The 14,836-nt window shown below is 45.0% G+C and overlaps 2 protein-coding genes across 5 annotated transcripts; both read left to right on the top strand.

Annotated features, from left to right (window-relative positions):
- Position 1: 1 nt before the first annotated feature.
- On the top strand, positions 2-4,735 carry ncdn (neurochondrin). 3 transcript variants are annotated; one of them, XM_031585776.2, is made up of 8 exons: positions 2-115; positions 452-471; positions 817-1,015; positions 1,193-2,383; positions 2,556-2,803; positions 2,968-3,183; positions 3,681-3,823; positions 4,023-4,735. In XM_031585776.2, the coding sequence occupies exons 1-8, from the start codon at positions 113-115 to the stop codon at positions 4,439-4,441; spliced, it is 2,439 nt and encodes an 812-aa protein (XP_031441636.1). In that variant the 5' UTR covers positions 2-112; the 3' UTR covers positions 4,442-4,735. The 3 variants fall into 3 exon arrangements, with proteins under 3 accessions (XP_031441636.1, XP_031441637.1, XP_031441638.1); XM_031585777.2 differs by having other exon boundaries at positions 3-115; positions 421-471; XM_031585778.2 differs by lacking the exons at positions 2-115; positions 452-471 and adding an exon at positions 508-630.
- Positions 4,736-4,778: 43 nt separating this feature from the next.
- Positions 4,779-13,178, top strand: tfap2e (transcription factor AP-2 epsilon). 2 transcript variants are annotated; one of them, XM_031586451.2, is made up of 7 exons: positions 4,779-5,486; positions 6,971-7,408; positions 9,158-9,212; positions 10,915-11,146; positions 11,490-11,608; positions 12,130-12,265; positions 12,380-13,178. In XM_031586451.2, the coding sequence occupies exons 1-7, from the start codon at positions 5,442-5,444 to the stop codon at positions 12,654-12,656; spliced, it is 1,302 nt and encodes a 433-aa protein (XP_031442311.1). In that variant the 5' UTR covers positions 4,779-5,441; the 3' UTR covers positions 12,657-13,178. The 2 variants fall into 2 exon arrangements, with proteins under 2 accessions (XP_031442311.1, XP_012673854.1); XM_012818400.2 differs by lacking the exon at positions 4,779-5,486 and adding an exon at positions 5,529-6,098.
- The last annotated feature ends 1,658 nt before the right edge of the window (positions 13,179-14,836 follow it).

Here is a 14,836-nt window from a genome sequence, read left to right as displayed (position 1 = left end):
ATTTACTTCCGCCCCGAATCTACCACTGGTACATCGTGTAACCTTTAAAGAGTCCTTCAGTAAATCGCACTTAATCAGTTTATTTCAAAGGTTGTGCTGATTTCGACTGAAAATGGTAATTTTTTTTTTATGCCAGAGGTCCTACTAGTGATATGGGGTCCATGAGGCAATGACAAATACAATGTGTTATTCATACTCAAACATTTAAAAAATGGCGTGTAGAGCTACACTGCCTTTGCTACGCACTTTTTTCCGTCTCTCGACTTTCTTTCTGTCTACTTTATCTGGGTTGTTACTGCCATTACTGTAATAGTCTTCAGTTTAACAAATGTAATTATATTTAAAAACACAATTTTACAATTAATATTATGTTGGTTACGTATTTCCGGCCATGGTACATTCTTCCGTTCATGCGTTGAGTGGACGTTGATGTCTCTGGTTGAACTCTCAGACAGCGGTGTCTCTGAAAACGTGAGTGGTCTACAACATATATTTATGATTGCGCTCGAACGAGAACGTGGGTTTCGTGGGTCTATCTAATCTCTGCATTTTCTTTGAAAACGTGGATCACAGAGCTTTGAAACTTAATGAATGCTGCACAATTGTACCATGCGACACTGATATTAAGTTGTAAGTTATCTATACCTGTAAGTATGTTAGTTTGAATTTGACCGTGTCAAAATGCCCTGGAGTGTGCACGCACATAGTAAATGAACACGTAGAAGGCATCCTTGGAATTTATTTAAAGTAGAACGAGACACATTGGAGCATTATTAGCAGCAAAAGTATTGACGTTAGTGCTTCTTTGTGCAACAGGGCCGTGATGCTAATGGATGAATCCAGGGGCTCTAGCATTCCTGGAGTAAACCTTCCGGCAGGAAACGAGCCGATGGAGGGCCTTTCGGAGGAGCCAGGTGACGATCTGTCTGGCGGTCAGAAGGAGGTCCTTGAACGATGTCTTCACGCTCTCACCCATGCCAAAAATGACAGCCAGACGTTAGCTGCCCTTCTCCTGGTAAAACTGCTTTAGATGATTGATCTGTTACTTTCAAGCCCTATTATAACATCCATAAGTGTAACCTTTTGATATCTTTTGTAAGTGGAATGCCAGGCATGATGTGTCAGAGGAGGATATTGGATGAGAAAAGTGTTTGCAACATGTTAAATATGACGCCTGGTCTCCTCTCTGTAGATCACACGAGTGTGTCCTGCAAGTCAGTTGGACCAGGTGACACTGCGACGTGTCTTTGAGGCAGTGGGCCTGAACCTGCCTGCCCGTCTCTTGGTGACTGCTATAAGAGGGGACTCAGGCTCTGGTCTGCCTGCCCAGGAGCTGCTCTCTTTGGGCACAGCTCTGCTGGCTGCCTTGAGCACCGACCCAGAGATGGCTCAGCACCCTCAGATGCTCAGCACCCTGCCTATGCTCCTAGGCCTGCTGTCTGATGGTCCCACCTGGACACCGCAAAAACAGCGCACCCCCCAAACCAGCCAGCAGGAAGAGAGTGGAGTGTCAGCTGGCAGGTGTAACGGTACCCACAGTGACGTCCCACAGTCTCAACCCTCCCCCTCAGAGGGTGCTGGAGAAGAATCTGGCAGTCAGACATCTCCTAACTCAGCAGTTAAGCTCAATGAGGCGTTGGCCTCAGACTGCTACCAAGTTCTAGAGGCTGTGTCTGTGGTACTGGGTGGACAGGAGAGGCTGTTGACCCGTGGGGCAGTACCAGCGCTGTGCCGAGCCATTGAACAGAGCCAAACCCTCTGCAGCCAAAGAGGCCGTCCCTTGCTGGGACTTCTGCTCTCACGGCTTGGCCAGCAGGCTTGGGAGAGGCACTCAGCCCAGCTGAGAGGGGTGCTGGAGGGGTTGAGCCGTGAGTTCTGCCAGGCCAAGGAGCAACAGAGGCTGGAGCTGTGCTCGGAGCTGCTGCAGTTTTTGCCACCACAAGAAGGGGTGCTGGAGAGCGGGGAGCTAAGGAGGTTGGTAGGAGAGCTGTGGGCTGCCGTGAGGCCACTGGTCCAGTCCAAAATGAGCCCAACCCAGCTGGGTCCGGTGCTAGTGCTGTCTGCCTGCCTGCTGGACCTGTGTGGCTGGGACTGTGTCGGGCCGCCCCGGTTCTGCTGTCTGCTGGTGAATCGGGCCTGTGTGGAGGTGCGGATGGGTCTGGAGGAGCCGCCCGGAACAGACATGACTCCGGACCTTCAGCATTGTCTCACTGCATGCTATCGAATCATGGAGGCGGCAATGGAGCAGGCATGCAACCAGGGACCCGACGACAGTACTACCCAGCCACAGACTTCTTTCGCTGGGCTTAGTCTGCAGCAGAGCAAGCAGGTACTGGGCGTCCTGGAGGAAGCCTTCTCTGCGATCATCTACTACCTACAACAGGTGAGCACAACAAAACAGTTGGCATGAGACAAATAACAAAGGAACCAAAAGAACACAACAAATAAACTAACTCACCACTTTACAAATTAACAAACCACTTTTCCAAAAGTTAGTGAAGCATTAACAAATCTACACCCCCTAATCACCTAACCTATGGTGTTCTTGTTTCCAGCGGGTTGACCAGAGTCTCCATGGCAACCCCTTTGTCTTTGTTACCTTCCGCTGTCTGTGTGCCTGGTTGGCAGAAGAGACCTCCTGTCTGAAAGAGCAAGTGACCTCGCTGCTGCCTTTCCTGATCGGATACTCCAGGGATCACCTGCAGGGAGGAGGTGATTTGAGGGACCTGTCCAACTGGATGGCAGACATGTCGATAGCTCCAGGATCATCAAAAGACAAGTGGACAGGAGAACACGCTCTCAGGTTCAGACCATACGCATGAATGTGTCATCAAAAATGGCCAATTATCAGTTTTTGTTGTTGTTCTGAGTTGTTATGCGTGTTTGTGTTTGACCTTAGTAGTTTCGTGTTGGTAAGAACTGGATCTCTGATGTGACAGGGTTGTCCATCTCCCCTCTCCGCTGCAGGTATCTGCTCCCTGCTCTGTGCCACCTGACCGCTGAAGAGGAGCCCCGGAAGGCACTGCTGTCTCTCGATACGCTCTCTCTGCTCATTGGCTTCCTCTCAAAGGGATGGGAGAGGCTGCAGAAGCAGGAAGGCAAGGCCCAAAAACGAGACCCCGCGCTGGAGACGGCCTGCTCCGCTCTACTCAACATCACAATCACTGAGCCAGAGAGAGTCAGGTAGTTGTCTTTACACACACACACACACACACACACACACACACTGTGCGTACAGCTACACTCCAGTCATGAACATCCTAGTGAAGGCTTTGTGACTAGAAGTAATTGCTGAAGTTACCAGTAGTTATATGAAGTGGTTTAAAAAAATATATATATATATATTTTATGTTCTAGACTGATGTGTAGACAGGGTTTTGTGTCCTTTGTCATCCCTAGAAGAGCTGTGTGTTTCTGTTCTGTGCTTACATGTTAGGGTTTAATTTGTGTTCCCTGGATATACCCGTGTGTGTGTGTGTGTGTGTGTGTGTGTGTGTGTGTGTGTGTGTGTGTGTGTGTGTGTGTGTGTGTGTGTGTTGTGGATCCCCTTGGAACAACCCGTGAATGTTGTGTCTGGTTTCTTCGGAATGTCGGCTAGTTCTTTGCTGTGCCTGATATCAGTTGTTTTTTCCTGAGGAAGGGCCAGTGTTTGAGTGCTGTTTTTGTGCCGTCCCTTTCAGGAAGGACCCTTCATTTTCAGATCTCCAGAAACTTTTAAATGAAGCACTTCCTCTTCTCCTGCATAAGCCACGCCTCCTTGTGCTTGCCGCCAATTTCTGTACACTTGGGCTCATGATGGGCAGAATGAAAGCCCCACCCTCTGGTAAGTTGGCTTTTTAAAGGAAAACATTTCAAAACGTATATGACGGATGTATTCAACTTGTAAGTCCCTCATTTGATACCATTTTGGTTGTTTGGTATCACATTTTATATATTCTCTAATAAACTACAGTGTCAAGTTTGTCAGAGATGTGTGTGTTGTGTCGGTTAAAAATGTGTGATGTATTTTGGATACTCTTTAGACCTGACTGATCCAGGCGAGCGGCGGTTCTTCAGTGCGGCACTGCGGTTCCAGCTCAGTGCTCTAAGTTCTGCGCAGGGTTCTCTACCTGGTCCTGTGGTGGCCGCATGGGAAGAAGGATGGGAAGAGGTGGGGGAGCTGTGGAGGCTCAGTGTGCAGGCTCTGGGAGCTTGCTTTAGGAGTCGCCCTGCGCTGACAGCACTGGTCAGGGAACAGAGCTGGCTGACCAATACCCTAGCTGCGCTCAGAACCAGAAGTGCCCGGGCCGATGCACCGACACTGGAGGCCCTGCAGGAGGCGCTGTGCGCATTGGCTCAGATGTGTCCTGCCTGCAGGGATGAGATCAGAGAGGAGCTGAAGAAAGGACAGGCCAGCTGTTTGAAGGATATGAGCCAGCTGAGACGCACTGTATCTCAGTGAACACTCACATGAACATACCATCATGTCTGCCACAGACACACAGAAAGAGACACTAGTGACACAAACCAGTGCTTACACACACACACACACACACACACACACACACACACACACACACACACACACACACACACACACACACACACACACACACACACAAACTCATCCTGGCTAAACATTTACTGAAGTGTACAGAAGCTCAGAATGATGAATTGAGCTGAATAACTGATATTCTCTTTTATAGGATGTTTTGTATTTTGTCTGAAAGAATAAATAAACTGTATATTTACTGTCTGTGTTCATTGTGTGGCCAATGACTGTTTTCTAGTTAAATGTACCCATTAGATGCACTTCCACTAGATGACCACAGCGTGGCGCTGAATCTTAAAGTTAGCGCTCTGAAGGGCTGCCTAGTGATGCAGACAGGCTCTAGTGCTTTATTAAACTAGCAAGAGATCATGGCCATTGATTGTCTGTCACAAAAACTTTGCCAATACAAAATGTTAATATTAAATGTCAGAGCTGTTTTGTACTAACGTGGACAGACCTGGAAGTCCTTGTTGAAATAGTAATACTTTTACTACAGTCATTAAATTAAAATGATATAAGGTTTAATTGTATGGGATTTCCGGTATCATATTTGGACATAGACCCTGTTACTGATATGGCTTTGGGAGGGCACATAGGGGACCTACGGAGGACTGGAACTGACTGCACGGAGCAGTAGAACACCCTGAAATCAGTTATGGGGTGCAAGCCCACCATCCTTTCATGTTAAACAATGCTGCTCCTCGCCTAAATTTTTGGTGCACGGTACCCCCCTCCCCTGTTTTGTTTGCTCCTCCACCTGCCCCCACCCCCACCCCACAGCGCATCCCAGCCCCTGTCTCTGAGTTCTGAACAAAACTCGTGAGGCTCCCTAACTTAGCTACTCAGTCGTTATTACTTCTGCGCGCAACATCAACCTCCTGTGCCGAAAATCATACACAACTGAGCCAATATGCTGTGGAAATCACGGAGCAAAACCGAACCTTACGGTTTGCAGGTAATTCACATTTCTCTACTTATTTGTCTAACGTTTTGGCCTGCAGGGATGTCCGGGAGTGTTTTCGAAAAACTGAACTACAATAGTTCTCGGCATCTTGGAAATTAAACTCATCTATATAGCATCAGCGTTTTTGTTTAGTTGGTTTTAATAGTCGTTACGACATGAAAAAACCTTAAACCTGAAACAAATATAAATGTGACTATATTTCTTTGTATTTGCATACTCTAAAAGTTGGTCTGCCAAACCAGGGGAGTGATACATCCATTAATCATCAAATAAACGAACGAAAGAATATCTCTTTAAACTGCCAGCCCAAGACCCCTCCCCCGGTCAGAGAGACTCGTGCAAAAAACTATAAGTAGCGCGCATGGAGAGACACGGGGACGCATGATATTCCTACAGCCTTTGTCAGCACACGTTTAGAACTAGCGCAAGAATAAGACAACAAAGTGCGCAGCGGAGAGCGGATAAGAACCGAATGGACACAATAAGCAGATGAGCAAGCGTTGGGTTTCAGGTTACTACTACTATCCAGGACTTTGACGCGCACAGGATATCCGAATTAGGAATTGCGAGTTCCAGATGTTAGTCCACGCTTACTCGGCGATGGTGAGTCAGGTCAGCACCACGCGTCCATTCTGACCCATGACACTCCTGTCAGGTCGTATTTGCGAGGTCTCCACGCGCTCAACTTAAGCCATCGCAAGCGATTTCGCTGTCATGGCGCTTGGACACAAGCAATCAGGCAGTAAAGTGCCTGACTCCAAATGTCTGTCGTATCGCACTGGACTAAGTGTCTACAAGATAGAAAACATTTGTAAGACTTCATAGCAGATATTTACAAATTATGCATACTTCGTTAAAGAGAATAGTTGTTTAACTTATTATATTCAAGTACCATTGGCGTTTAATAATTTTTTAAGGACTTGACAGAAACCTATATACTTCTAAACAGCTTTTAAATGGCTAATTTATTTTGCTCAATGTGTGTAGGCTTATCTTTGTATATATTTACATCTCTGTGGATTGAAATAATGTTTCACAAGCCCGGTTTTTAAGGGTGAGTTTTCACTTCTGCGGCGTGATTGATTTGAATGACCTAGCTGTAGAAAATCGAATGGATTGCAGGATAAATGCGCATTGAAAGGGGCTGCATTCCCACATCGTGCATGGATCAGAAATGAAATGCTTTAAAGTTAGAACATTCAGATGAGACTGAAACAATATTGATACTCCTACACTCAGTCGCATGTTTGAGTCAGTTTGAGCAGTTAGCAGACATCCTAACATCCTGTAAATCCTAATTTGCCTTATGCTATCACATTTCATGATGTAAATCAAATGCTATGTTTACAAGCCTGTGTTGGCCTATAAAATGCAAGAAAGAAACGTTCTCAGATTTGTCCAGTTTTGTTGTGGATGTGTAATTCTGCTACTATAGTAGTCTATTTGTTCTGATCGGCAATATCTGTTACGCACAGGAGCGCGCGGACGGACTGACCGGTTCCTCACCGAGCGGCCGTCTCTCCCAGCTGTCTTCCCTCAACCAGGGTGCCTATTCGTCTGCACCCCCCTTGTGTCACACTCCTGCATCGGACTTCCAGCCGCCCTACTTCCCGCCCCCGTATCCGCAGTCCTCGCTGTCATTCTCGCAGAGCCAGGATGCGTACTCTCACCTGCCGGAACCCTACAACTCCATCAGCTCACTCCATCAGCAACAGGCCGCGTGGCACTCCCAACGGTCACGCTCGGAGGAGGGCGCACTGTTGTCGCAGTCCCAAAGGGCGCTGAGTCTCGACCCGCGGCGGGAGTACCCTGGGGTCCCGCGGCTACTTCACGGTCTGGGGGAGGGCGCGGCTGCACTGGGGGAGAGTCCTCTCGGGATGCACGCGGGACATCACGGCCTGGAAGACTTACAGGTGTGTGCCCTGATTTGTCTGACTTGCTTATTGCTGTGAACAGGATGGTAATATGAGAGAAGAAGGTTATATGAAATTAATAAAACCTTTATACATGCCTATATAAAATGAGAATAATAATTTCACCTGGTTGGGATCAATTAATATCATCACTTTAAAATCACAGGTAGGACAGGTTTGGTTTTTGGAAAGCGTAAAGTTATCACTAATGACTGTCCTTTGTACAGTCATTGTCATCATGTTTTAGACATGCTCTGGTGGAGTTTAAAGAGTCCAAATTCTTTGCATCAGCGTGACCATAAGTGTCACACAAACGATTATTTTGAAATAGACTATAATTTATATGATTTAATGCAACCTAAGTCTAAATGGTTACAACTATACTGAAGTATTTGACTTTGCAACCTGTTCAGTTTAAATTTAATTTAATTTACGCAAGTACAGCAGCCATAATCGTTTATTTCTGTATTTTCAGGAAAAGATGTTTCACATAAAATATATAGACAACTTTACATATTCGATACCAGAATAATTTTATTTCAATGCGTATTTAAAAGAGAGCGTAGGTTTAACCATATGTACATTTCTGAACTAAAAGCGCATAACATTTAAATAGTTTCCAGCACGTCAACTCTTAATTTAATTATAGCCTATTGAAAATAACTAGAAAAGAAGAAAAATGTATGATGAAAAATAATGTAATGACTTGTTTTGATCAGTATTTTTAATTGTGTTACAGCAGACACGCAGTAGTCTAACTTGTTCAAATTTCAGACGCTTTTATGGGTGTCTATACTCGCGTGAGCAGGTGCAGAATGAAATTGAACAACTCCGCGTCAGAGTTGCCGAAGTGTTGCATTGATTCCGTTTTCGTTGTTAACTCTCTCGAAACATTAGGGCTTAGACTAGAAGGTGAATTCACTGTTCCTTATTTTTTCAAAACAATTACGAGAGCAATTTTAAGATAAACGCAGTTCCGTTTTAGCCAGAATGTTTATTGATGATTTTTGTGTGCAATCGATGCAGACATTATATTTAGATATGGACATGGATGGTATAGTAGAAGTAATTTGTATTACAAATAAAAATAACTGACCCCTACTTTAAATAAACAGTAGTATCTGAAATAGGCATTTCATAGTAAATGTGTAGATTGTGAAGAGACCAAAAAGCAAAAAATAAAACATACCAGATATATACATATACGTGTTTTTTTTTAGGAATAGGTGGTCTCAGAATCGCTCAGTTTTACACAGTGCTTCAAATGTTATTTCTTCCAGAGCACCTAAAGCTGCAGCACTCCGGTGTATTTGTCTGATTAAGAATAGACATGCATCTATTTCTGCGTATAGATCTGGCCAACAGTAATATTTCCTTGATGAAGGACTTCATGTGTGTATCGGACTGAGGATGAAAGAAGGATACTCCTCATTTCTTTTGTCAATTTCTCATTTCTAAAGAGAGGAAGTGAACTCCTCCAAATCCACCAGTACCTATGAAACCAAAGGACAATTACATTTCTTAACTCAAAGATTAACAGATATGCACTGTAATATTCACTGTAATCTCTCTTAAATAAATGAGCTGTATAGTCAAATAGTAAGAACACAGCAACAGTTCCTGGACGGGTGTTTTTTGTGTGACCACAGAGCAGTAGAGGGTTAAGGTGTGTGTCACTTTCTCTCTATCCTACACTTCTTCTGTGACAAATGCACTCTTGCACTCACAAATGTCTCTTCTTCTACACAGGCAATGGAGGAAGCCTCAGCACTTGGCATTTTGGACCACTCGGTCATAAAGAAAGGTGAGACTGTTAACACATGCATTCAGACACTCAAATTGTAGCCAGAAACTCCAAATATGTACAGACACACGCACTCACACACACACAGTATAAACAATTCCATTTTGGTGTTTCATTTGAAGTACAGAAATCTTGCAGTACTCGGCTGTAGTCTCCCCCTAAGGCAAGCTGTTTAATGAACAGTCATATGAGAGTGGGGGGTGGGGGTGGGTGCCGGGGGAGGAGGAGGGAGTTATGCGTTATTCACAGTGTGATCATTCTGCTGAAATACCAAGAAAATGGATTTTTATAGAACACAAGCAAACTAGAGAAGACCAAACTCCGAGGCTCACGGTTCTGCGGTTCCGTGTCTCAGGAACGCGCCGCATGTGTGTACGGGCTTGTTTCGGTGTGGATGAAGTACGTTTATGGAGAAGCCTTGGCTGTGTTCTGCACCTTTGCAAGGAGAACAGAATGCGTCAATTAGAGAAGCTTTCTCTCAGCCACAGGGATTTAAGAGGAGAACAATCCAAAGCCCACTAGAATAACCAGATCTGTAGTGGGAGGAAGGGGGGGGGGAGACGGAGAGGAGAACAAGCTGTGAATGGGCTTGCAAAGTCCGTGGTGTGTGAGAGTGTGTGTGTGTGAGTGAGTGTCTGTGCGTATCCCTCCTGCACAGTGGGGTGTCGCTAAGAGCTGCACACCGCCCACGGAGAGACAAGCAGTGCACATACACACACTTACACACACACACACACACACACACACACACACACACACACACACACACACACATGCATACACATGTAAGGACACACACACACACAACACACACACACACACACACACACACACTCAGTTAACTGCCAAGAGTAAGCCTGACAAAGATACTGTTATAAACACACATGCAGATACTTACAGCTTTTTGTCAATACTGAGCCAAGCAGAGCAAAAAAAGGATGGAGAGTTGCTAGGGTTATATTCACATACACACACACATAAACACACACATGCAATATCTCTCTCTCTCTCACACACACACACACACACACACACACACACACACACACACACACACACACACACACACACACAAATCTCTGGATTCTCCTGAATAGTCTTCCCACACAGCAGCAGCTCAGGGGATGTGTGCGATTAGTCGGCTGTTCTCATGAAAACAAATTAACGTTTTAAAGGATGATGTAACAAAGATGCCACAGCTCAAATTACAAGTCAAAGCCACTCCGTTTCCATGTCAACACTGATTATTATTAGGGCTTGAATGGCACCTTACATCTTAACCATCTTCCATCAAAGGCGTGGCTTAAAAAAATCTCATTGATGACACAAGTGCAGGAAATTTTAAGCACACACACACACACACACACACACACACACATACAAACACACACACACACACACAAACACGCACAGGTGCACATGCAGGTACATGTATTCAGATGAGACACTGTCCATCTCATTTGTCATTAACAAAATGTACACTTAAAACTGTTGTTTAATATAGCAGAAAGCAGAGTGCTAAAGAAACGCTTCTGTAGACTCTTGTTTTTGGAGAACCGAGGGAATCTCTGACTGTACCTAATTGCTTGCGTGTGTGCATGCAGAGATTGTGTTGTATGACGGCAATATGTAGATCATAGAAGAGCATGATTTATTCAATCTCTCTCTCTCTCTCTCCGTCTCCCTCTCTCTCCCCCTCTAGCGCCCATACCCACGAAGCTGCATGGCTCTACCCTGTCTGCGCTGACCTTCTGTAAGGAGGGGATGTCCCTAAGTGGGGTGTCTAACCCAGCGGAGGTCTTCTGCACGGTGCCCGGCCGCCTGTCCCTCCTCAGCTCCACCTCCAAGTACAAGGTGACCGTGGGGGAGGTGCAGAGACGCCTGGCCCCGCCCGAATGCCTGAACGCATCACTGCTGGGTGGAGTCTTACGCAGGTGAGTGACAGATGGTGACGCTGACACACATCCACAAACACCAGACAGTCTCATCGCACAAGTTGGGGATAAAAAGAGGCAGAGAGGTTTAAAGGTGTGTGGACAGAGAGTATTCAGGGAGTATCACCAAGTCAAATTCCTGTGTACATTTGGCCATTCAGATTCTGATTCATGAAAGAGGGGGGATTCAGATGATTATGAGAGTGGGTTTTTGTTTGAGTGCGTGCATGTGCTTTTCACGAAAAGTCTTGGTGAAAAGAAAGTTAAAAAAAGTTCAGTTTATATACACACACACACAAATACCCACACACACACTCACTGTCTGTGCCCCTCTGGTCCTCAGGGCTAAATCTAAGAATGGCGGCCGCTGCCTACGGGAGCGCCTGGAGAAAATCGGCCTGAATCTGCCAGCTGGACGACGCAAAGCAGCCAACGTCACTCTCCTGACATCACTGGTGGAGGGTAAGCAGTTAGCAGTTGCCTTCTGAAACTCTTAAGCATATACACACACACACACACACGCGCACGCACGCACGCACGCACGCACGCACGCACGCACGCACGCACGCACGCACACACACACACACACACACACACACACAACACACACACACACACACACACACACACACACTCACACACACAAACACACACATAAAAACATAACCGTGACACATCACACATCACATATTTAAACTCTTATAGCTACTAGTGTGTGAAGTGAGGTGTGATCATATTTAATTGAAAGGTATCTAAAAATGAAATTAATTGCATAGTGTTACTCCCTATTCAACATCGGCACACAGATAAAGAGAAGATTAAGCTACTAAGCTAAGCTATAAGCTTTCTCCTTTACTGTGATGAGCCTGAGGGCACACCCAAAACATACAGTGCATCCGGTTGTGACACTTGTACACACACACACACACACACACCACACACACACTCACTCACCATCCTCATGCTGCTCTGTGGCTCCACAGGTGAGGCGGTGCATCTTGCTCGGGATTTCGGTTATGTGTGTGAGACGGAGTTTCCCGCCAGAGCCACGGCAGAGTACCTGTGTCGCCATAGTGACCCTGAGCTGCCCACAAGACGGAGCATGCTGTTGGCCACCAAGTAAGTCACCTACGAACTCTCAAACTAACCCCAAAACCCACCTAACCTAACTGCTGCTGGTCCCTGAAGTTGTACACCTCCATATCTCTAACCCTTTCTCCCTTTCTCCATTAGGGAGGTGTGTAAGGAGTTTGTGGAGCTGATGTCTCAGGACCGCTCTCCCCTGGGGGCGAGTCGTCCGGTGCCGTGCCTGGAGGCGGGGGTCCAGAGCAGCCTGACCCACTTCAGTCTCCTGACCCACGGCTTCGGGGGCCCGGCTATCTGCGCAGCTCTCACAGCCTTCCAAAGCTACCTGCAGGAGGCCCTCAAGTTCCTGGACAAGAGCGAGGGTGGCGGCCGGGGTCACGAGGGCGGCAGGGGCCACGATAAGGAGCTCAAGCACCGCAAGTAGGACCCCTTCACTCGGACCTACAGACTGCCCTTCTTCCTGCCTGATGAAAAACAGAGCAGCGCTTAAGTGTGAAGTGTGTGATTGATGCAGGGTGCAGCAGTGTGTTTCTAGAGACAGGTTTGAGGTTGGGTGTGGCACACACTCAGAACCTCCAATAGACACACACAAACACACACTGCTGCTGCTGCTGCTGCTGGGGGATCATGCCGACGTACTCACACCCAAAAACTCATAAATGACCTCAAATGTGTCCCCATCATGCACATGCAAGTGAACTGCTGGATGCCCGTGCATGTGTGTGAGTGTTTGATCCTGCTGAGTAACTCTGAGCACAGACTCTTAGCAGGACTTGGCAGCTAACAAACAGGATCAAGTTTTTGGGAGCAATATAAGGATTTAGTAATTTAAATGTTGTGTGTTTTTGTACTTCCTGTTGTATGATTATTATTTATGTTATTACTGCTGTTCTTATTATTGTATTACACACATAAATGTAATATATTATTAAAGTTGGATGACTGAGCTCTGTCTTTCGTTTGTTTTCTCATCAAATACTATGAGCAGCTTTCCTACCATGTCAAATCAAATCCAGGACAATCACAATGTATTTATTTTCTACACAAACTTCCAACAAGTTATACAATTTTCATGATTGTCCATAGTATAATTTTCAACTAGCAGTCATTTTGTATTTACTACAATATAAACTATATTATAGGAATATTATATATGTATTATATATATGTGTATATATTAGTGCTGTCAAACGATTAAAATATTTAATCGCGATTAATCGCATTTATGTCATAGTTAACTGAAAATTGATCGCGATTAATCGCAAATTTTTAGCTATTCTAAATGTCCCTTCGTTTATTTATTTTTTCCATCATTTCATTTTAATTTTAACACCCTTATCAACATGAAAAGTTGATTGGCTTGCTTTATGCAAATGTTTTATTTTATTGAAAAACCAATATTGCCAAACAGGGTGGTACAAAATAAAATTATAAAGTGCACATTTCAGGTAAACAAGGACTCAGCCTATAGTGCAGTTAAACCATGGCCTAATATTTTCTTTTTTTCAAGTTTGCTGGGAACATAGCAGTCAGGCCTCTTATTTCAGAAACATTGAACCGTAACAGTTAGGTTACCAATAAAAGGTAAGCCTACTACTTCTTTGCTTTCAGCCAGCTGCCTGTTGACATTTTCAGACAACAGTAAAGCTCGACATAGTATATATCATATATATATAAATTACATAGGAATATTATTCAACAACAAACTTTTAAAACCTTTGTCAAATAAGCATCAGCTAACTGTCCGACAATCAGCCAAACCAAACATCAAATAACTCAATAACCTCTCAACAAATTCTGACCATAATCTCATTCTAACCCTATATAATCTTATTACACTGACCTATCAAAAATAAGTTGGACTGAACATAAATATTAGCACCTAATACGTTTACACGTAGCCTGGATTGCCTGAATTCCGGATTTTTTTTTTGGATCTTGTACCTTTTATTTATCGTGTTCACACAGAGCCGTGTCAAGAAAAATCGGCGTTCACACGGAAATGCTGGGGCGGAGCGGTTGAATCTGCTGTAAAGACGTCATGAAGCATGCTCATAAAGTGACAGAAGACAGAAGTCGAGATCCGACTAGCAATCTTCCGATTGCTGAACGACTTCTCTACCACCTGAAATCACTGTTACCACAGCACTCAAACAGGACAAGTTAGAATCGCGCACTTCGCCATAACCCTCGTTTGTGTTAAGTTACTGTTTTGAAACTTATAATAAACATATTTTCACGTCAGATTTCCTCATATAGGTTATTGCTGGCACTTTAAAAAAATAGTTTGAATAATGGTCTGATGCAAATAGATTAAACAGTGATAGATTAAAGTGTGGCTTGTTAATGTCATCCCTTTCCTAACCAGCTTCTGAACAACATCGATTTAATTTATGTGGTTGCTGTTATGAAGTGACGCAGCAGGGTTAATAAGGGTTCAGGCTGAGGTTGTGAGGCGTTCACGTGGGGCAATTATGACATCAGGTTAGAAAGTGTGCGGATCGGGCATTTACACGAACACGGATCCGCTGGCGGGTTCGAATCTACCCACTCTGGAGACCGGATTCAAAAGGTTGCGGATTCAGTGACCCAATCGCTGTGTTC

The sequence above is a fragment of the Clupea harengus genome, chromosome 19 (genome assembly GCF_900700415.2).
Source record: "Clupea harengus chromosome 19, Ch_v2.0.2, whole genome shotgun sequence".
NCBI lineage: Eukaryota > Metazoa > Chordata > Actinopteri > Clupeiformes > Clupeidae > Clupea > Clupea harengus.
Note: the sequence above shows the minus strand (reverse complement) of the source record. Positions and strands in the feature narration are given on the sequence as shown.